Raw genomic sequence first — 24,937 nt, forward strand, 5'->3', positions numbered from 1 at the left:
GCCACCAGGCTGGCCCCATGTTTTTTTGTGTATTTTTTTTAAGCATTTGTCCTGGATTTCTATGATTTTAGGATATGTTAGTCATTTAACATATTAAGAAAGAATTGCTATTTATCATGGTCCCAGACTTTAGTTACTAAATAATTTCTCTTAGATGCAGAGGAGGCTTGGTCCCATGGGAATGAATTTGTACAATCCAATACTTTGTCAAGTAAAACAGCTTCACATTTATTCCTTCTTTGTGGTGGATCATTGTCTTTGTCAGTAAAGTACGACGAACATGACCTTCTCCTTTTATTTATCGGAGGATAGTGACTGTAGTGAACCTGTGCAGAAACGAGTTAACGTAGCAGACATGAGATTGCTGTCCTCAGAAAGATCTGCTCACAAGGTTGGTGCTTTGCTAATATATGGGAACTTGGATTCCAGGAACGTCCCCACAATTCCATAACTGATAAGAGTGGCTCACTGTGCTTAAGCTCTTTATACAAACAATGCGGTTTATGCTGAACACCTGCATTTCATCTGAGAGCCTGAAATTGTGGTATGTGCTAGACAGAGGGTGTTTACGTGACCAGCCCCCAATACAAATCTCGAACACTAAATCTTTGAGCTTTCCTGGTAGACATCACTCCATATGTGTTGTCACAATTCATTGCTGAAGGAATTAAGTGAGTCTGTGTGACTCCACTGGGAGTCACTCTTGTAAGCTTGAATCTAGATTCCTTCATTCTTGTTCCGGGTGCCTTTTCCCTTTGCTGATTTTGCTGTGCATCCTTTCCCTGTAATGACTCTTAGCTTTTCACTGTAATGACTATGACTGGTGTGCTTATTCCTTTGAGTTCTTTTAGTGAATCACAGAACCTGGGGTTGGTACTGGGTAACTCCAACATGGAACCTTTTAATTCTGAAGTGTTTTTTAACACTCTTGGCAGGAAGATGTATGTTTAATATTCATGTTAGTTTTTTATTTAAATTTTCATTTTTCAGGTCTGCAGAGAAGGATTTGTTTTGTTTTGTTTCGCCTGAAGCCTCTTAAATCGAACTTGTGACAAAAAAGAATATTTTATAAACTTGTGGTTTTTTGCCATGGAATTGGATACTATTGTGTTGATACAATATTATATCGATCCTGACATTTAATTTATTTTTTGAACCAATATTTATTGAACGGTCACTATGTCCAGATATTGTGCTGGATACTAGGCAGATTATGTGAACAAACTGACCTGGTTGCAGCTCTCATCGATTGCAGAGTCTAACTGATGTGCTGGACAATGTTCACATTACACAGTTAACCTTATAGTTACCTGACTCATAAACACCATAAGGGAAAAGCATAGGGATCTATGGGAGGAACCTGGTCTTATCTGTTAATATTGATGTTCAAAAATAGCTTATTTCAGAAAGTGATAATTGAGGTGATAAGATCTACAGGATGACTAGGAATTCACTAGGTGTGTATATCTCCTCCTATGCCTGCACATGTCTGTGTGATGTGTGTGTTAGGAGTGTCGTATGTATTGTGTGGCATGTGTGCACTGTGTCTATAGAAAGTAGGGTTGAAGAGAAGGAGGAAGAGCACATTAAAAAAAGTCCATTTTTAAGATTTAGCGTAGTTTATTGAGGGAAGTAAAAAAAGACTTTTGGGCCTGGTGCAGAGTAAGAAGGGAAATAGCTAGAGATGAAATTTGAAAATGCAAATAGTCAGTGGATTTTAAGCTAGATGCTGAACACACTGAGATTTGCATAACCCTTTGCCATTTCCAAAGACTTTGATATACCTCATGGTTTTAACCTCATGACAATTGGTGAGGGAGGAATTATTAGTCTTGTCGTGCTACAAAGGGAGAAATAAACAAAGTATATGTGACTTTTCCAAGTTTATATATTATGAAGTGCAATACCAGTACACAGTCTGGATTTTCAGAAGTCAAATGCTACATGTATTCTTTCTACTTGGCCCAAAAGGGTAATAATAAGAATAGCGTTACATGATTTGAAAGTCATGTTGAGAGTGTTATGCTTAGTTTTATATTTGTTTTATTTTATACCAAACAATTATACTTTTGTTTCTTTCTGAACATAGACAAAGATATTTAACTTTAGGGGAAAATGTACTACAGGATAAGAAGAAATTACTTCATCTAAGAAGCCTTTCCATTTTTTTTCAGTATTCGTTTATACCAGCTGTTCTCTTACTTCTGTGTGCATAAAATGTACTTGGAAAGCTGGCTAAAATATGTATTCCTGGAACCTATCCTTAGAAGGGTCTGACTAATTTTCCATGATATATGTTCAGGAATTTGTATTTAAAAATTAATCCACTTTAGGTTTCCAATTCTGCATGTAGTGAGCTTGCTTGGAAGTTGCCACTCCCTCCTGACAACAAGTAAAAAGTTGAATGGACTGAACAATCGACCTTCCTGGATCCATAAGAGATCCCAGATTAGAGAGGGAGGAGAATACAGGGAGTCATAGCTTACCAGAGCAGAGACTCACAAGCAGAAACCGCTGCAGGAACCAGTGCTGGGGAAGGAAAACCTGAACTGTAATTGATGAATTGCTGGAGGCTCAGTGCGGACAACTCTGAGAGTTAAAAACTCGAGCGAAACCAAGTCATGGGGAGCCCCTACAATATTGTGAGATTTGTGTCCAGGAGCTTGACTTCATTTGCACAGTAAATATCAGAGAAAAATTCCTCAAGCTTCCCGCAGGTGGAGAGAAAAGGAACCATTTTGAAGTACACCAGAGCACTCTTCTTCTTAACAAGGCCTGCCCTCAGGGGAAACTAGTTAACCAGAGTCTAACCTGCTGGGGTATTATCAGAGCCTAACTGACCTGGGGAAGGAAAATACCCAACTCCAGCCATCCTGTGCCACCTATGCAAGGAGAAAAAAACCTGAGAAAGAATTGTGAAGTTCACAGTCCAGAGGCATAGGCTCATAAAATACTGAGACCTAATCGTGGGGCTGTAGAACATTCCCCTCTTTCTACTATGTTACTAAAGGCCTATTTATAGCAGCCTCTTTTTCCCTGGTATATTATGTCCAGCTATCAAGAGAAAATTACAAGACGTATCAAAAAGCAAAAAACACAATTTGAAGAGACAGAGTAAGCATTAGAACCAGGCATGGCAGGGATGTTGGAATATCAGACCAGGAATTTAAAATAACTGAATAATATGCCAAGGGCTCTAATGAATAAAGTAGATAGCATGCAAGAACAGATGGGCAATGTAAGCAGAGAGACAGAAAACCTAAGAAAGAACCAAAAAGAAATGCTAGGGATAAAAAACACTGTAACAGACATGAAGAATGCCTCTCATGGACTTACTAGTAGATGATGTGGCTGAGGAAAGAATCTCTGAGCTAGAGGATATATCAATAGGATCCTTGAAAACCAAAAAGCAAACAGAACAAAGACTGAAAAAACCAGAATATTCAAGGACTGTGGGACAGCTACAAATTAACACATGTGTAATGGGAATACCAGAAGGAGAAAAAAGAAAGGAACAGAGGAAATATTTGAAGTAATAATGACTGAGATTTCTTTGTCAGACACCCAACCACAGATCGAGAAAGCTCAGAGAAGACTAAGCAGGATAAATGCCAAAAAAAACTACACCTTACATATCATCTTCAGACTACAGAAACTCAAAAACAAAGAAAAATTTCTGAAAGAAATCAGAGGAAAATACCACCTCACCTGTAGAGGAACAAAGATAAGAATTTTCTCTGACATCTCAAAAACGATGCAAGCAAGAAGAGAATGGAGTAAACGATTTAAAGCGTTGAGAGAAAAAACCCCCACCAATCTAGACTCCTGCACCCTGCAAAATTATCCATCACAAGTGAAGGAGAAATAAAGACTTTATCAAACAAACAAAAATTGAGGGAATTTGTTGCCAGTAGACATGGATTGCAAGAAATGTTAAAAGAAATTTTCAGAGAGAAGGAAAATATATAGGTCAGAAACTTGGATCTACATAAAGAAGAGCATCAAAGAAGGAGTATGTGGAGGTCAAAAACTTTTAGAAAAGGAAATAAAATGTAAACAGAACGGGAAGGAAGACATGAAACTGTCTGTTTGCAGATGATGTGATCATCTATGTAGAAAATCCAAAAGAATCGACAAAGATTCCTGCAACTAATGAGCAGTTATAGCAAGGTTGCATTATATCAGGTTAATGTACAAGAGACAATTGCTTTCCTGTATACCAAAAATGAAGACAGGAAATTTGAAATTAAAAACACAATACTATTTACGTTAGCACCCCAAAATGAAATACTAACATATAACTGTAGCAAAATATGTAAAAGATCTATATGAAAAAAAATTACAAAAGTGATGAATGAAATCAAAGAAGAAATAGATATTCTATGTTCTTGGATAGGAAGACTCAATATTGTCAAGATACCAGTTCTTCACAACTTGGTTCAATGCCCTCCTTTTCAAAATCTCAGGAAGTCACTTTGTGGATATTGACAAACTGATTCTAAAGTTTATATGGAGAGGCAAAGGACTCAGAATGGCCAACACAGTATTGAAGGAGAAGAACAAAATTGGAGAACTGATGCTGTCTGACTTCAAGACTTACTATAAAGCTACAGTAATCAAGAAAGTGTGGTACTGATGAAAGAACAGATGAATAGATCAGTGGAACAGAATAGAAAGCCTGGAAATAGACTTCCATAAATATAATCAACTGATCTTTGACAAAGGAACAAAAGCAACACAGTGGAACAAAGATAGTCTCTTCAACAAATGGTGTTGGAACAACTAGACTTCACATGCAAACAATTAACCTAGACAAAGACCTTACACTTTACACAAAAATTAATTTAAAATAGATCATAGACCTAAATGTAAAGTGAAAAACTATTAATCTCCTAGAAGATAACATAGGAGAAAACCTGGATGACCTTGGGTATGGTCATGCCTTTTAGATAAAACACCAAAGACACAATCCATGAAAGAAATAATTGACAAGCTGGACTTCATTAAAATGAAAAATTTCTGTTCTGTGAAGGACAATATCAGGAGAATAAGAAGAGAAGCCATAGACTAGGAGAACGTATTTGAGAAAGACACATTTGATGAAGGACTGTTACCCAAAATATACAAAGAACTCTTAAAACTCAACTGTAAGAACACAAACAACCCAATTGAAAAGTGGGCCAAAGACCTTAACAGACACCTCACCAAAGGAGATATACAGATGGCAAATCAGCATATGAGAAGATGCTCCACATCATACGTCATCAGGGAAATATAAATTGAAATGACAATGAGATACCGCTACATACCTGTTAGGATGCCAAAATCGAAAACACTGATACCACCAAATACTGACAAGGCTGTGAACCACCAGAAGCTGTCATACATTGCTGGTGGGAATGCAAAATGGTATAGCCACTTTGGAAGACAGTTTCTTACAAAACTTAAACATACGCTTGCCATATGATCCAGCAATCACTTATCTTGATATTTATCCAAAGAAGGTGAAAACTTAATGTCCACACAAAAATCTGCACACAGATGTTTATAGCAGCTTTACTTATAATTCCCAAAACTTGGAAGCAATCGAGATGTCCATCAGTAGGTGAGTGGATAAACTGTCTTATATCCAAACAATGGAATGCTATTCAGTGCTAAAAAGAAATGAGCTATCAAGCTGTGAAAAGACGTGGAAGAATTCTAAATGCACGTTACTGAGTGAAAGAAGCCAATTTGAGAAGGCTACGTACTGCATGATTCAAACTATAGGACATTTTGGAAAAGGCAGAACTATGGAGACAATGAAGATCAGTGGTTGCTGGAAGTGGATGGTGAGGGACTAATAGGTAGAGTACAGAGGATTTTCAGGGCAGTGAAAATACTCTCTAGAGATTTTAATGGTGAATATATGTCTCTATACTTTTGTCCAAACCCATAGAGTGTACAACACCTGACAATGAACCGTACAGACTGTGGACTTTGGGTGATATGATGTGTCAGTGTAGGTTTGTCCTTGGTAAAAAGTGTACCATTCTGGTGAGTGATGTTGGTAATAGGGGAGGCTACGCATGTGTAGGGGCAAGGGGTATATAGGAAATCTCTGTTCCTCCCTCCTAATTTTGTGGTAAACTTAAAACTGCTCTAAAAAACAAAGTATTAAAAAAAATTCCAGATGATTTTTGATGCAAGTGGTCTGGGGGCAACACTTTGAGAGCTGAGTTTGTATCTTTATGTGTAGCCATAGGTGTAGTCATAACTTAGCTCTTACTGAGTTTGAATTCTGCTGGCTCTAGTAATTACTGGCCACAGGCAGAAACAAGTTGATTAACTTCTGTCTTTCAGATTGCTCTTATGAAATGGATAAAACTAGTACCTGTATTATAAGGCTTTTGAAGATTAAACGAAATAGGTGTGAATACATAAAAGGGTTCTTGGCACACAGTACACCTCGATAATGTTAGTGATGATGGTGATGCCTTCAGTTAAGTAGAAAACACCTACTCTCCACTCGTGGGGCAGTTTCTATAAGCTTATGTCTGCCTTTTTGATTCATTCCGACAAAATCCTCTGAAGGCTACAAAAACCAGCTCTGTGCCACGTGAAACTAAAGCATAGAATTGTTAAGGAATGCTGTAGGATTTAACATATGCGTTAATGCTTTCCTAATCTCAGCTTGTCAGGTTTTGTGATAAATGTATTAATTCACTTTTTCAAGAGAGATTTTTTTGAATATCATGATAATTCCTGGGCAAGTTATAATAACAAGATTTACATTGTTTTGAACTTGTTCATTTGTTGTTTTCTATTTATCATTTAACATTATAAGTGTTTCCTTAATGGATTGACCTATCTTCAGGCAAGGGCCTGTGTCTTTCTGCTCACATTTACCCCTTCCAAACACTGTACTGAGTCATACATCTATTAATTCTTTATTGTTAGTTCCACAAATAATTATCAAATGTGTACTATAATCCCCATATCTATAGTATATATCTATATATATAGTGTGTGTTGAGAGAGAGAGAGAGAGTAGATAAAACTTGTTACATGAACAATGGATGAATCAGTTTGTTTCTTTACTATGTTGTGTGTCAGTCTTCTTAGCATACAACCTTTAAACATTCATATGTTACTGTTACCATTTTTTTAAAGAGAACAAAAATTCTGGACTGCTAAACTGAGTTGTAACTATGTCTTTTATAGACAATTTAATATCTCATGTTCATATATATCTTTGCTTTAAGATATGTGTTTGAATCTCATATTTTATTGTTAGAGTTGTTTTCTACATAGGAAGGTATCTACTTAGGTCTGATAAAGGACAAAATAGATGCACAGGAAACATATAGCATAATGGACACAACCTCTTTATTGTACCAAGGAGTGAATTCTGCAGAATCAATTACAATATAGAGTGAACTGTTCATTCCTCAGCTCTTCAGAGGCCTTGGTTTATTTGATATATTTCAGTATATTCCGCAGGGCCCTGGGTATGTGTAGCACAGCCAGAGAGAAATAACCCTTAAGTACTCCTGTTTACCAGTTCTTTCCCTTCAGGATACCAGAACCGTAAATAGGTGGTTCTGTTCACACCAGATCTCTCTCTAAATAACGCTATTCATAGACATTGACTAATTTGGAGTTTTATGAAGACATACTTTGGATTAACTATGTATTATATATTTATATATATATAATTCATCATGAATATATGACTATAAAAGGCATACATTGGGATTTTGATATGAATCTGTTACCTTATAGAAAGTTTGGTTAACATTAAAAAGAGAAACCATATTTCTTAAAAAATCCCTTCAAGGGCAATGAAGATAAAATTTATGTTCATTGTGGGAAATATATTAAATATATACAATTATAGATGAGTTAATAATCGCTTTAATTTTTATGTAACCTTTTAAAAAGGGTTATAATATTAAAAAGTTATAGCATTTGGATTAAGCAATGTTTTTTCTTGTTCTCATAATAAAAAATTAAGAAGATTTAATATAAAAGATTTAGCAGAACCATGCCCTGCAGTCGTTGCTTAAGCCTTCCTGGATGCCTTTGATGCAACTTGACTGCCCTCTTCAGGCTGCATATGATTATGTTAGAACAATTTACAGTGTTCTTTAAACTTATCATAAAGTTAGGCCTCTAATATTCCTATTAACTACTAAAATAGAAAATATTTTTTTAGTTAACAGTTAAGTGCTTAGAGCATTGTGTTTTTCAACTTTCAATTTCAGGTGGCAATGAGTTCTGAAGTGTGTTAATAAGCACTAGTGATGTCTTACGTTGCTTGTTAGTCCAAGCTGACATAAACATATGCAAGAATCCAGTGAATTTGTCATTAGTTTGGATTCCTCTGTTACCTGTTAAGAATTAAGTTGGAATATGAGGGGATAAGGGATAGTGGAGTCAAGCTTAGAGAACAGGGTCAGTGTCATTGGAGTTCATTCCTTCTAATGAGTCTTTTGTACTCTGAACAGATATCATTAACATTGAAATGCATATTTCTCAGTCTCGTTGAATTATTTCTAGTGACAAACAGATCTGTTCACTGATGCTATTGCTACTGGATTACAGTTAATAGAGGAAAGCCCCCATTTACCTTGTCACTATTAAATTTTCTCTAACTATTGTATTTGTGTTGAGAAAATGTAATTTGCTTGGCTCTTCTAAAATTCTCTGTTCTTGCTAGATATATTTGTAAGTAGAAACAACTTGTTTAGAAAAATTTTTGGTTGCTTTGGCGCTCTAGACTCCAAAAGAGAATATGTAAGAAATAGGTCATATCTTCATTTATACACTATTTTAATAGCCTCATATATTTTCTCAACTAGACCATTATAATAACAGTCTAAGTGGTTTCCAAACATTTGTTTTCTCTTCCTCCAATATATTATGCACACAGTTGCCAGATCAACTTTCTTAATTAGTATTTTGCATAATCTACTACTTTCAGAACACTCGTAGTTGTTCACTGTTCACAGAATAAAGACAAAGTCCTATTCGTCTTTCAACTGGAAGAGAGTTTCCAGTCTCTCTTTCTCTATTGTCTGACATGAAGCTTATATTCTATTATTTAAACACGTAATACACATTTCAGACTGGGTAGTCTTTGTTTATACTGCTCTGTTTCCTTAATATTCTCTTCCTGTCCTTTCTTGTTTGTTATAATTTTAGGCCTTCCATTCTTTTCCGAATATTTTCACGTTCACCCTTTGTCCAGCTGCTCCCTCTGTGATCTCATTTTTCTCTATATGCTACATAGCACCTACAATCGGCATTCTTTTTTTAATGTATATGTATCTTTTTTATATATTGGTCTTTGTCTATTCCCTTTTCTAACAAGCTTATTGAATGTGGAAACTGTGAGAGATGCCTCTTTATTATTGCAGCACTTATTAAAATGCTGAATAAATATCACTGATGACTAAGATCTAGGTTCTATATTTGCATATGATATTTACATTATGAACATGATGTTAGACAATGATTTAATCATTATAACCTTTCAAGTCATGACCACTCTTCCTTTGACAAATAGCATAAATTTGTGCTGGTACATAGATTTAAAATGTTTCTTTTTTTCTTCCCAAGACCATTAGTAGAGTAATGCAAATTGGCCTTAAAAGAGACAATTAACCTGTGACGTAAATCTGACGTGGTGGGCTTTTAGTCAGATTCTCCAGAATTCGGAATCTCTAATGCAGTGATATTTAGTTTTAGGGTATACATATATGCGTATATTGACTGTTTAGGAAAGTATGTTATTCGTCATCACCATCATCAAACTTTTATTAAATGCCTGTTCTATACTAGGTCCTAGCCATTGAACAGTCAGTGCATAAATATAATATGCATAAACGGAACAGATAAATGCATAAAATAAATAGTGCTGCACAGTAGCTGAAAATTTCCATTTCAGGCAGTTGTAGATATAGAGATTTGTAGTGTAGGTTAGAGATTTGAAGTGACTTCTGAAGGAGAGGCAGTTTTTGAGCAAGCTTTGGAAAGGAGGACAGTGTAAGCAATGGATGTAATGCTTTCATGCTTAAACAATGCACATGGGATGTCATAGAACAGAGAAAGACTTTAAATATGGTATGATCATGTGGACATAGATTGTAGATAGAAGTTGTGGCCAGGGTATGGAGGATCTCGTCTTCTATTTTGCCCCTTGTCTTCATTATATAGGCGGTGGGAAACTTTTTAGACTTTGAAACAGAGGATAGAATCTACAATTGATTATTGGAAAATTAAAATGGAAAAGTGGAGTGATGTGGAATGCAGAGTTTGAAAGCAAAATGAGTGCATCCTGTTGGACTCCTCAATACTCTTCAGCACATTTTCTTGTTTTATTTTCTTCAAAGTACTTAAGACCATCTGAAATGTGTGTTTGCTTGTATGAGGCCTCTTTTTCTTGCTAGGATGCATTCTCCTTGAGATCAGGGAGATCAATTACCTGACACCTTGTTGGCACTGTATATATTTGTGGAGTGAATTAATGAGCACATGAATGTATGCTTAGTAGATTCTGTAGGTCTGGGCTAGGTTATAACATTGTGAGAGAAAGAAATTCAACATTATCCATGTCTTATGTCATTCACTAAGATGCTATACACAGATGTTGAATACTAATATTTGATTATTTTCTTCCTGCATGTTTTTCAGAATGAAGCATTTTCATTTCTTGGAATATTATCACAAGAATGCCAGCTTTTGCTGATTTGCTATATCCTTGTTTCATTTTAAAAGTTAAAATGGTTTTATTTGGTAAAATGTTCATTTGTGTAAAAATACACTGTTTTCTTAATTGTAATACCATCCTTTTAGTGTCCTTTTTTTTTTTCTTTAAAGATTTTATTTTTTTCCTTTTTCTCCCCAAAGCCCCCTGGTACATAGTTGTATATTGTTCATTGTGGGTCCTTCTAGTTGTGGCATGTGGGATGCTGCCTCAGCATGGCTTGATGAGCAGTGCCATGTCCGCGCCCAGGACTCGAACCAACGAAACACTGGGCTGCCTGCAGTGGAGCGCGTGAACTTAACCACTCGGCCACGGGGCCAGCCCCCCTTTTAGTGATCTTTTTAAAGGTATTTTTGGTCTCTTAAGGTTGATTAGTATGCAGAGATGTTCAGACCTACTTAATTGTCAGTGCCAATTCATTGTGTGAACTTACTATACAGTTTTTCTTTGAAAACCAATGGTGAATACTTACCAGTTATGTTATATTCCCTATGACGAGAATCAAATCAGATTTTAGGGCTCATATTGGTTTTAACTCTGTTATTATTTTAGGATTGGAAGAGGAACAGGAGGCACTGTTTTAAATAGATGAGGGAGAGCACAAGCTTTGTATTCTGTGTGTATTCCTCTAATAAACAGAGAGCATGTTCTCATGTATATCAGAGCTTCATTGTGCCAGCATCTTAAGTTCTTTCCCTCTTTAGGCCTTTGTACTTGCTCTTCCTGCTACCTGAAATATTTATTCTCTAGCTCTTTTCAATGATGACTTTTTCTCATCATTGGGATTTGAGCTTTGTGTCACTTCATCTGAGAAGTGTCACTTCATCTAAGTGGATCCTGCACTATTTTCTGTAAAACCACTCCATGAATTTTTTTCTTAGTGTATATCTTAGCTTTTAATTATTTTTATTTATTTATTTGGTTGATTATCAGATGTCTCCACTAAAACATCAACTCCATGAGAGCAGAGACCTTGGAGATCAGCTCCCTTCTTGCTGTTAGGTGCTCAATAAATAGTTTTTCAGTGAATTATAATGAATTAAATCTTATTTAACCACCAAAACTTTAAAAGTTTGTAACCATTTTCATTGAACATAGTCTAAAAATATACTATGTAGTTTTCTGCCTACTGAGCACAATGCAGTCTTAGGCTGATCATTACAATCATCAGTTTTTTGTACTATGCTCTAATAAAACGATGCCCTAAGGTCTTTACTTTATGCTAAATAACCTCCGATTATAGCCCTGTTCATATTTAGCCCTCTTAAATATATATTTAATCACAGCAATATTATGTGCTCTTTCTTAATGAGAAAAAGGGCCTGAAATGAACAGCTGTGGTCCTTGCACTCACCTATCTGCAGACTTGGCCACAGGCAATCACTATTACACATTCCTTTGTGATTTCTTCTTCTGGTGGTGGTTTTCATATCTCTAATGTTACTCTTTTTCTTTTTTTTTTTTGAGGAAAATTAGCCCTGAGCTAATATCTGCTGCCAGTCCTCTTTTTGCTGAGGAAGACTGGCCCTGAGCTAACATCTGCCCATCTTCCTCTACTTTATACGTGGGATGTCTGCCACAGCATAGCTTGTCAGATGGTGTCATGTCTGCACCCGGGATCCGAACCGGCAAACCATAGGCCACCAAAGCAGAACGTGCGAATTTAACCCCTGGGCCACTGGGATGGCCCCTAAATGTTATTCTTATAACAATAGTTCTTACAGTAGACTTGATCATTACACTTCTTGCTATGATAGGTGAAGATTTAACTCATTTCACTCCTTATCATTTTAATGGCTTTCTATTTCTTCTTCTATTTTAACAGTAAATGGCATCCTTCTATTACTTGTCCATTAACTATAGATATCTCTTGATTCCCTAATCTGTAACATGAAGATTAGCAAGCGCACCCTTTCCTGTCTCCTCTTCTCCTTCCATTTTACCTACCAGTCCTGTTACCTGTACTTTCATAGTCATGGTTGATAGTTGATAGCAGTTACATTCTCTACTGTAAGCGTAATTACAGCTGTGTTCTGTTTATAGGTTGATTTAGAAAGTTGAAGGATAAAGAGCATTTATATTATTATTTCTGCATAGACAGCATCGACTGCAAAGTAGTAGGTTATGATTATGGTTGCTTTTCTACAGTGTTATTGTTTATGACTGCTGCCCCACTCAAAAGAAAGTGTTCAAAATAATTAACCTTTCTCATCACCAATTAATCAAATTATGATACATTTTAATTTGTTTCTTACAGACCTTTTATATTTATTTTGCTGTCATTTTTTCCTGTTGTGGGACCAAATATTTTTTCTTACTGTGCTGTTAATATCTTCCAACTCTTTCTGAATCTAATGATTGCTTAGAATCTCTTCTCTTCATCTGGAAGTCCAATTAAATTCCTCTTCTGAATTGTTCACATAGCTTCATAGTCGGATCGCTGCTTTCTGACACATCTTCTCCCCTTCCTCCCTTATCATATTGCTAGTTCTCTTTTCCTGTCTTAGAATGCTTCTATCAGTCTCAGTTTTTCTCATTGGTTCATTTATATTACCCTTCTATCAATTGTATCCTAAGGTAATTTCACATTCCTTACATTCCTGAGAACATGTTTATTTCAAACTTGATTGTTTGGCTTAAAATAGAATTCTAGATTGAAAATCATGGTGCCCTCAAAACTGAAGGAATCGTTCCATTATCTGCCAGTGTCTAGTGTTGCTGATGACCAATCCAATCCCACTCTCATTTGCCCTTGTCACATAATTTTTTTTCCTCTGAAAACTTTTAGGATCTTCTCTTTATCTATAATGCTCTCAAGTATCACAGTATGTCTCAGTGTTAGTCTTTTCTTGTTCCTCTTATTGAGAACCTGGGAAATAATTTAAATTTGAAGACTTAATCTCCTTTAATTGTATTATGTCTCCAGAAATATTTCCTCCATTTTCTCTCTCTTCTCTTTCTGGGACTCCCCTGTTTGAAAGTTGGATTTGTTGGATTATATCTCTAGGTCCCTTTCTCCTCTCTCCCCCTCAATATATTCCACCCATGTCTTTCATATTCTATGAATTTTAACTCTGTCTTCTAATGTTGGTGTTTAATTTGAGCAATCATATTTTAAATTTATAAGTGCTCTTTTACTTTCTTTGTTCCTTTTTTATATGATCTTGGGGTTTTTTTTCCTTCTTCTCGCCAAACCCCCCAGTACATAGTTGTATATTTTGTGGGTCCTTCTAGTTGTGGCATGTGGGATGCCACCTCAGTGTGGCCTGATGAGTGGTGCCACATCCATTCCCAGGATCCGAACTGGTGAAACCCTGGGCCGCTGAAGCAGAGCGCTCGAACTTAACCACTTCGCCCCAGGGCTGGCCCCTAATATTGTTCTTTTTTGGTGAATACTATTGGGAGAAGCAGTCTGCCCTGGGCCATGAGCATCTCTGCATGCCCTTTGTCCAGAAGGCAAATGCCTGACTGCTCTTTACCTGGGCAGTTTCGCAGGGATATGTGTGCAGTGACAAGCCTCAAGGAACGAAATGATGTCTCCCTCTGAACAAAGCACAGGCTTGTTATCACTTCCTATAAAAACAGTAAGTGCCTCAAACTCAGTGTTCCTCTCCTGTGACACAGTCATCGGCGTGTGCTAGCATCCACCAAGGAACCTTTGTTTCACTCCATGAGACCTGGGAGCATGGGAAACTGATGCAAACAAACATGAAGTAGTAAAGTGCTTTGTCTCTGACCCAGGAGTCCCATGTTTTCTGCCAGCATTTTTCATTTTTATTGACCTAACATTGGTTTATGACATTGTATCAATTTCAGGTGTATATCATTATATTTTGATTTCTGTGTAGATTACATCACGTTCACCACCCAAAGATTAATAACCATCCATCACCACACACATGTGCCTAATCACCTCTTCTGCCCTCCTCTGTCCCACCTCTCCCTCTGGTAACCACCAATCCAACCTCTGTCTGCCAGTATTTGTGAAACAGTACCAGCTAGCTTATTAGCTTGTATATAAGATAAAATCTTAGGCCCTGCACAGTTCTTGACAAATACAATATCTTCTCTGACTTTTTCTATGTATAGTCAAGTTTCTTTTTAATGTTTTTGATACTTCTTTGAACTGTCTTTTTCTTCCAGAGTCTGTTTTGTTTGGGAGTTTTTTTTTTTTAATCATGTCAGGTTTTGCTCAGATATATGGTGAATTTTTTTTGATAGATCAGTCATTAAACAATAGAAGACTAATACTGGGACTGGTTGGGAGTGGGGCAGAAGGTTGGTCTGCTATTCTATGCAAAGAAATTTAATTGTGACCTCTATTTTTAGCTCCATTTCTTATCTCCAGGCTCTGCTGCTTCTTACTCCAGTATTTTTCTTAATGTTTTCCTGCACTGCAATCTCCTTTGAGATTATAGCTTCCTTCATCAAAACTTTTCCACTAGCTTTCTGTTTTCCGGATATTTCTTGAAATCTCTTATCTGCTGCTGATTCTACTCCAAGTCTTTTTGTTAGTGTAAGATTATACCTTTTTATCTCTTTAGTTCCGTTTTTGGGAGAGGGAGGAGATAAACTCCTGTGAATAGTCAACAATATGGAAGAAGAAAACTCACTTTTTTTTTAAATGTTTTAGCAATCACTTGCTTCTTGTTTCTACAGCTGTACCTACATCCTTCTAGCAATGCCATTTCTCTGTTTTTACTCCATCCCTACACCTAAATATAAAGCTTTAGTATTGGAAAAATCAACAAAATGTTTAATAAAAATGAATTAAAAATAGGAGTAAATGCGCTCATAAGAGGGGGGCTTATTTGCGGCATTTAGTTTAGCTACTCAGAGAAATTTTTGCTTACTTTTAGGTTTGAGTGTAAATGCATTTTTAGATAAATGAATATATAAGGATTTATCATAACTGTGTTTACAGTTTTAGAATGTATATCCTCATGAGTTTTGTTTCTGTTAAACCTAATATTCTTAAAAATTGCTCTGTCTTTTACTAAAAATCATCAGAAGATTTATATGTATAGATGTCACAAATTGATTTAATCCCGTAGAAGAAGCTTTGTCAGTTATTTAAAGGGCCACACCAGGCTTTTGGCCCATACAGTTTCTGTTAGACTACTCAACTCTCTTTTGATACAGCACAATAGCAGCCCCAAGCAATATGTAAATGAATCAGTGAGGCCCTGTTGCAGTAAACCTTTATTTATGAAAAATAAAATTTAAATTTTAGATAATTTTCACTTGTCAAGGACATTCTTTTTATTTTTTTACAACCATTTAAAAATATAAAATCAATTCTTAGCTTGCAGTTTGTACAAAAACCGGCCAACCCTTGCCCTAGAATTACCTGTTTTAGTAGCTTTGTTAATGCGTGAATTCTGATATCTTTCTACTCTGCCCCTTATCTTTATCAGGCAAGCTAATGAAGAATATCAAATCCTAGCTAACTCCTGGCGCTATTCATCCGCTTTCTGTAACAAACTCTTCTTCAGTATGGTGGACTATGATGAGGGGTCAGATGTTTTTCAACAGGTAAAAGAGTTACATTTTATTTTGCTAATATATTGAATAGCTGGTTATAGTTGATACATTTTTGTTTTCCAGATAAGCATGCAATTCATTGAATCAGTTAGTAAATACAATAAGTAGTTATAATAAATTCTGTAATATGATTAAAATAATTTCAGCTAATGTTATCTTTATCATTGCACAGTTTTCGCCATTAGTGAGTACAGTGAACTTGCATTGTAGAGGAAATGTGTTTTTTCAGCATATAGTGGCAGTTTACATGCATTAACTTTATTTTGATACTTAACTGTATTGGACTTTGGTGTTTTGCACAAATTTATGAAATTTTATATAAAATTCAATGTAAGTTTTACTTAACCTTTGTGTCTTCCAATGTGGCAGGTATAGAAAATTTTATATGTAAAGCATTAAATATTTAAAAGTGTTTGTTCTGTTAGGGACCGAGTTGTGGCCCTCCTAAATTCATGTGTTGAAGCCACAATCCCCAGTGTGACTGTATTTGGAGATAGGGCCTTCAAGGATGTAATTAAAGTTAAATGAGGTCGTAAGGATGGGGCCCTGATCCAATAGGACCCGTGTCCTCATAAGGCAAAGAGACACCAGGAGCATTTGTGCACAGAGAAAAAGCCGCATAAGGACACTGAAGAAGATGGCTGTCTGCAAACCAGGAAGAGAGATCTCACCAGAACCAGTCCCACCGGCACTTTGATCTTGGACTGCCAGCTTCCAGAACTGTGAGAAAATCAATTTGTATTGTTTTAGCCACCCAGTCTGTGGTGTTGTTACAGTGACCCAAGCAGACTAATACATTCAATTGTACACAGTCTTCTCCATAGAGCAAGGTATTGAATGGTGGTATAAGGATGTTAGTTGTCATCACTTTTGTCATGGTTGTGTCATCATCATTGCTAACATTGAATACTTATGTTCCAAGCACTCTCCCAAGTGCTTCATGTGTATTCTTTCATTTAGCTTCACAAATACTGTTATCTCCATTTCTCAGATGAGGAAATTAAGGTATGGAGAGGTTAAGTTGCCTGTCCACGTGTACAAATTTAGTGTAAAAGGGAGCTAAAATTTGAGCTCAGCAGTTGGCTCCCAGAGCTCTAGCTCTTAATCCTGCTGTTATCTTGCAGTTATTATTTTTTTATGTTTATCCCTACTTGATTGGTGCCTCTTAAATATAAAACTTACTGCAGTACCCAGAACTGATTAGTCTGGGTATCTTGGTCTATTTTATTTTTCTCACATATTACTCTCTTTGGCATAATGGAAAAACATTTAGTTCTGTAAAGAATCTAGCTCACTAGTTATAAATGGGTCATTACTGAGTATTTTTGCTTATTTGCTTCCAGATTGATTATTCATTCATCTTTGCCAGTTTCTATTGAATAAGATAAATTCTCTCTTTTTGTCTTCAGTCCCCTTTACCCTTCGTCTTTCCTATTAGTATTCCTCACTTATTTCTTCCCCCATAAATTTATTTTGCCTTGTGGGATGTTTCTTTTTGTTCACCTAGTCAGCAGATAGTGCTGAGCAGTGAATTGGTGAGAAACACAAACAGTTCTTCCCCATAAGAAGCTTACAGACTAGGGAGCTAATAATAATAGTAATAATAGTATAATAAAAAAGAAAAACACATACATAAATATGTAATTTCAAATAACCTTATAAAGGAAAATTATAGGACTGTAAGAACCAGTATTATTTCGTGTAGTTTCTAGGTCTCTACAGACTCTCGGGAGGACTGGCCTTAGAGATCATCAGAGGAAGCTCAGTTCCTCACATCCTTGAGTCCTCTCTGCCGTGTTAGGAAATACTCATCAAGGTCCAAGCTGTCTGCTAGAGCAGAGGCTTCGAGCCCCAACATCTCCCCTGCTGGGCCTGTACACTAAACGCAGGCACTGACTTGGATTAGTTTCCTTTCGTTTGGGGATCTTTGTTTAGGTACATACTTAGTATATTAAACACATTCATTCTTCACTTGCATAATTCAATATGCTTATTTTTATTAAAACAAAGCCTTTCTTGGTCTTTTTTAAAAACAATAAATATTTAACGGAAACACTCATTTCAGTTTTCTCCTAACTACTATATAAGAAATAAAATCAAGAAGATACCATGAACACCATGCACCCGACCATGACTGTTGGTCTCCTTGTTGAGGAAACAGTGTGGTGGGGGTGGGCACTACAGCAAATGGAGAGGGTGAGTTGACTTCAGTGAGAGATACAGCTCGACTCAAGCCCTTGTGAAGAAATGCAGGTTACGTATAGCTAGATCTGTTTTTTCAAGAAGAGACCCAAATAGGAATTTTTATGTGAAATTTCTCCACCTTTAAAATGTTGGCAGCTAATTCAGATTAAAAAAACAAAACTGTGGGACAGACTCATCCTACTTTTGTGCTGAATATTGACTATAAGCTGCCAGTATATGACCATATAGATATATTGTTAGATATCATCACTGAATTCTTTTATATACTTTAAACATAATTTATTTTTTTTAAAGTTTGGCATAGATATGAGAGTTGAAGTCCAGATTGTTTTTAATTGAAAAATTTCCTCAAGTTAATTTTGATTCAGCAGAATTCCAGATATAGAAATACTTTGTCTTTTCTAAAACCTAGTCCCTGGCTTAGCAATGAGTTTTCATTTTAAAATTCAAAAATGCATAACAGTCATAGTAGTTAATGATTTTTATGGAGAATTATAATACACAAAAATAGGAAAGTATATATTTTGCTTTATTTGGGAACTACTAAAAGATTTTTAATGCTTATGTTTCCTTTCTCACTAACTATTGAATCATATTTTGTTGACGTACTTATTCTAAATTGATATTTTAAAGCACTGTACTGCCTGAAGATAATGTTAATAAAGAGTGTAGAGACTTGGTAATTCCTGGCTTGTTGGGGACTTGTTGGGAAAGTAACTTAAATTATATGTGATTCCCGTGTGATGGCTGATCCTGAAGGTCAGATGACAGGCCAACCAGTTAATGAATGTGGTGTGTTAGAAGGAGCCCTGGACTAGAAGTCAGATCTATGTTGTACCCTGCTTTGTGGAGCCTTTGGAAATTTGTACATTTTAATTAAGATGAAAACTTTGAATTATATGAGTGGTTTTAACTTTAAAATTCTAGCATGTTAAACCTTAGTAGGAATTTTCTGATTGTTCCAATCCAACTCCAGGGAATTCCTCCGTTGTAATTTTATAGTTACAGGTTGGCTGTAGCTATCTCTTGTGCATCCATCAGGGAGACACACATGAACAAAGTCTGGAGTGGGAAAAAGCACAGAGAAGAAGGGAACTGGTGACTGTGTGTTTTGTTCAACTTAACCAACATTACTAAATGTCCGTAACATGCAAACCCACTGCTGGTACTGCTGGATCTTTACCTTGATGTCACCTGTGATCTAATGTGTGTCTTCATTTGATTTGATTTTGCTTTTCATTCTCATTTTTGGGAAATGCTAAACTGTATGGCAAGTCAAGGTCAAAAATCTCTTGGCCTTTCATTTGAGATATTTTTCACAATTCCTGGGCAGCAAGAAATTTATCTATATAACTTTGGCAGTTTGTTCCTCAATGCAAATTAACTAATACTTGTTTTTAGATGTTATATTGTTAATAAACACCATTTATACTAGGGTAGTATTCTCTTCAGTACACTTTTCAAATGCAATTACCTTTAGAAAGTAATTGTGAGATATAACCATTTTAAGACAGTTGAATTAATAGATTGAACAGAACAAGACTGTGATTGTGGGTTTCTCCTACAGTTTAGTAAATTCAAATTTAGAGCAAAAATGTTGACTTCTATTATGGTCATCATTTTTAAAAAGTCTTTGCATTTTTAGTAGAGCATGCAGTCTACTTATAATTTGTTTGAAATTAATTCCATAATGTATTTATATTTTTCATGAAATACCAGTTCTTTTTCTTTAATAACTGCTCAAGAAGAGAAATAGTCCATATACAGCCAAATTACAGTATTTCTATACTTCATTCTTTACAAATATTTCAATATTTCACTTCATTGTTTAATTACAGAATTCTAGAAAGAAAGAGAATGAAATGGCTGATAAAATACATAGATGCAGCTGAGAATATGAATGATGTATGTTAAATGTGAAGCTTCAGAGAACTTAGCCAAATTCACAAGATCTTTTTTGTTCAACAGTGCATTAAGGTGAATAAAAACAGTGATTAGCTCTGGAAAGGCACTTGGATTTTCATAATAAATGCTGTCTTTCCAAAATCCGTGCAGGCAAAACATATAATGTTAGATTAATGATATATAAGATAGTGATATATAAGGATATATAAGGATTGCTGGGATGATATTTTATTTAGTATTTTTTTATCTTATGTTTTATAGCTCAACATGAACTCTGCTCCAACATTCATGCATTTTCCTCCAAAAGGCAGACCCAAAAGAGCGGATACTTTTGACCTTCAAAGGATTGGATTTGCGGCTGAACAGCTAGCGAAGTGGATTGCTGATAGAACGGATGTTCATGTATGTTTCTATTCCCCACAGTTTTAATAATAGGCTAATTAGTTTGGTTTGTTAGAGCATTGTAATAAGGCTGCAGGGTCTTTTTAAAATTTCTCTACAGAACATTTCTCCTTGCTTAGAGAAAACTGATAGCTATAAGCTATAAGCTGAACTTTGACTCAGGTGAATTTAAATGGTTTTTAGAATAATGGTGCATTGATATTTTAAGAACCATTAAAAAGTACATGAGTTAGACACAAAGTGATTTCAGAGTCTAAAATGTATATGGAATATTGTTCAGTGGTATTTGTAATCAAGGAAATTCTAATTAGAAAGCAAGATGTATAATTTTTATCTATTTTTGGGCAAATAAAAATGAGATAATACTCACTACTTATGAGCCACGTGAGAAAATATCACCTCACGTATACTGTTCTTGGGACTAAAAATTGATATCACTGTTCTAACAATATGTGTATTATATATATTTTATGTAATTTAACTTGACAATTCTACTTCTAGGAATCTAACCTAAGTATATAACCAGGGATGATTCAAATACTTAGCCATAGAAATTGTGTTTACTAGCATTCATTGTAATGGAAAAAATTGGAAATAAATCAAATGTCTAAAAATAGGACAATAATTAAATTTACTATATCAAAGACAGATAATGGTCTTCAAGAATATTTGACATAGAAAGAAACTCAAAGTACAAGTGATAAAGTAGGTTAGAAAAATAGTATTTATAGTATGATATAGAATTTTATTTTAAAGCATAAATATGAGTATAGATATGTAGATATGTAGTTTATTCAGCAAGTAAATGAACCAAAATCTTTATGGTGGTTAATGTCTGTGTGGAGGACTATGGCTGCTTTATTCCCTAACCTCACTGGAATTTTCTACAGTGAACAATTTGCTTTAAAAGTACATTTACTCTAGAAGTAATACATAAGCATTAATTTTTACCATAAGGTATAAACAGATTTATTCTTAGTCAAGATAGGTGTCTTTCATATAATACCACCATCATAGTAAATGAAATAACATCATAGGTTTTAATGATATTTTGGTGAATAAACTTATTTCCTAACTCTTGTCATTTTTTTTGAAATGTTTTGGCAAATATTCAGCTCTGCAGTGTACCATTTTGTTGGTGCAAGATACTAAGGGTAATTAATTGTCTATTAATTGTTTTAAGAATTACTGAATTTTAATCAAAAATGGTTCTAACCTATTTATCATACTTACATTTTAAGTTAGTTGATAGATACTTTTGTAAAATAATTTATTTGGAAAAAATTTCAAAGTTTCACACATGAAAATAGTACCAATGTATACCTTTATCAAGATTCACCTATTCTTAACATTTTATCCCTTTTGCTTTGCTATCCTTATCTCTCCCCCACCCTGTCTGTCTACACACATATTTCATACACACACATTTGAGTCTGAGTTGCCTTTCCCAAAAGATACATAAGGACAGGTTGCATATCAACTTCACAGATTTACATTGATATTATACATTTATTTGAGCTACTATCCATAATCCATTTGTCAGTTGACCTAATAATATTCTCTAATAATATTTTCCCACCTTCAGTACAAGATCCAGTCTAGAGTTAGGTATTGTATTTAGTTGACAGATGTTTCTAGCCTCTCTTAATCTGGAACATTTCCATAGCCTATCTTTGTTCTTTAAAGACAGTGACATTTGAATCCTTTCCCACTTTTTCAATAGAATGATCCTCATTTGATTTGCCTGATAGTTGTTCATGATTGGATTCTACGTATGCATTCTTGACCACAGTACTACCTCAGTCAGGTTTTGTTCTAATCCCATCTACAGGCACGTGATGTCCGGCTGTCCCTCATCGATGATGTTCATTTTGAACATCTGGTCAAGGTGTTTTCCGTTTCTCCACTGTATAATTACTGTTGTTTCTTCACCCCCCTCTCCTTTGTAATTAGTAAGCTGTCTGTGTGGAGACACTTTAAGATCATGTTAATATCTTACTTCTCATCAAAATTTTCTCCTAGATTTAGCATCCTTTGGTGATTTTTGCCTGATCCTGATTTTACCATCATGGTTGCAAAATAGTGATGTTCCAGTTCTAGCACTTGTTCCATATTCCTTGTTTTCCGTCAGCATTCTGCTGTAAGCAAAAGTCTTTTCCTCTTATCTGGCTATATATTTATGCATCACCATTGATATAGACTCATGAATTGTATTTTTTTCCCAATGGTTTGTAAGTTATTACTATGCTTAAATATTGCTACATTGTTAAAATTATTCTAGATTTGGCTAGTGGGAGCCCCTTCATACTGGCTTCTGTGTCCATGTGACATCTCTCCATCATTTTCATTTAAGCACTTTCTTACTTTCCTGACATAACAGTATTTTCCAGGCTCATCTTGTATCTATAACTTGTCTACTGCCGTGTGCTAAGTTAGCTGTCTTTCTCAGAGCCATGGTTTCTTTTAGTGAGGAATGTTAGAACCAAGATCTGTATGAAATCATGAGTTCATACTAATTACATCTAATTTTTAAAAACAGCCTTTATGCTTTAACGGACATCATCAAAAAAGTGAAGACAACCCACAGAATAGGAGAAAATATTTGCAAATCATTTACTTGTAGTTAGTATATAGATAGGACTCTTACAACTGAACTATAAAAAGATAACCCAGTTAAAAAATGAGTAGAGGATCTGAATAGACATTTCTGCAAAGAAAATATACAAATGGCCAAAAAGTGCATGAAAAGATGCTCAGCATCATTAGTCATCAGAGACATGCAGATCAAACCTACAATGAAATAGCACTTCATACCCACTGGGATGGCTTGAATCAATAAGAGAGATAATAAGTATTGGCAAAGAAGTGGAGAAATCAGAACTCTCATACACCGCTGGTGGGAATATAAAATGGTGCAGCCATGTTAGAAAACAATCTGGCAGTTCCTCAAACCATTAAACATAGTGTTACCATATGACCCAGCAATTCCACTCTTAGGCAGATACCAAAGATAAATGAAAACATATGCCCACACAAAAACTTGAATGTTTGTAGCAGCATTATTCATAATAGCTGTAAGATGGAAACAACCCAGATGCTCATCAACTGATTAACGAAGGAAGAAATTGTGGTCTATTAGTACAATGGAATATTCAGCCATAAAAAGGAATGCAGCACTGACATGCTACAGCAAGAATGAACCTTGAAAACATTATGCTAAGTGAAAGAAGCTAGTTACAGAAGACCACATATTTTATGAAAGCCTAGAAAAAGGGAAATCTATAGACATAGAAAGTAGATTAATGGTTGTTTAGGGCTAGAGGGTAAGGGGAATAAGAGAGTGATTGCTAAAGGGTTTCCTGTTGATGTGGTTCAGAGGTTCTGATACTGACTGTGGTGAGGGGTGCACATATGTGTGAATATACCAAAAACCATTGAATTGTACACCTTGAATGGGTGAATTGTATGGTATGTGGATTATATCTCAATAAAACTGTTTAAAAAGTCTTTGAAATGTCCCAATTTGGAATAATACAAATATTGCACCCTACCCTTTACTAGATGATCCCGTGTTCCATGGGTGAAACACAGGAGCTCGGGGTTAACTATAGATAATGTTTGCTTATGTTTAACTGTATTTATCTAAAGCAAGTCTTTTTACGTAGCCATGATGTTTTTAAGGCATATTTTTTTGACTTGTAAAGAGTAAAAGGAGTGGTAGTGAAAGGTATGAGAAGTAGGGTGATACCTTTCTGAATTCTTTGTGTTGAAAATTGAAAGGACTAGAATATGGTCAAGAAAAAAATATAGTTTTTTTCACCTTAAAAATTTTCATTGCATTTTTCAGATTCGAGTCTTCAGACCACCCAACTATTCCGGCACCATTGCTTTGGCCTTGTTAGTGTCACTTGTTGGTGGTTTGCTCTATTTAAGAAGGAACAACTTGGAATTCATCTATAACAAGACTGGTTGGGCCATGGTGTCTCTGGTATGTTATCACATTGTACTTTTTTCCCCCTTTCTTTGTGTAATAGTATAAGTTATATAATATTAACAAAATGGGCCAGATTATTACTATAATGGAAATAGAGTCTGAATAATTTTTGAAAAAGAACAAAGTTAGAAGACTAC

General features: G+C 35.4%; 1 protein-coding gene across 7 annotated transcripts in view; it reads left to right on the forward strand.

Annotated features, from left to right (window-relative positions):
• TUSC3 (tumor suppressor candidate 3) overlaps positions 1–24,937 on the forward strand; it is a 214,505-nt gene that overhangs the window by 87,070 nt on the left and 102,498 nt on the right. For all 7 annotated transcript variants that reach the window (XR_011498777.1, XM_014847814.3, XM_070499800.1 and 4 more), the window contains 3 exons: positions 16,168–16,285; positions 20,666–20,806; positions 24,654–24,794. Coding sequence is in view for 6 of the 7 variants with exons in the window: in XM_014847814.3 (XP_014703300.1) it covers positions 16,168–16,285; positions 20,666–20,806; positions 24,654–24,794 (400 nt within the window). In the remaining variant the exon portion in view is untranslated. The remainder of the gene's footprint in view (positions 1–16,167; positions 16,286–20,665; positions 20,807–24,653; positions 24,795–24,937) is intronic.

This window comes from Equus asinus, chromosome 27 (genome assembly GCF_041296235.1).
Source record: "Equus asinus isolate D_3611 breed Donkey chromosome 27, EquAss-T2T_v2, whole genome shotgun sequence".
Taxonomy (NCBI): Eukaryota; Metazoa; Chordata; class Mammalia; order Perissodactyla; family Equidae; genus Equus; species Equus asinus.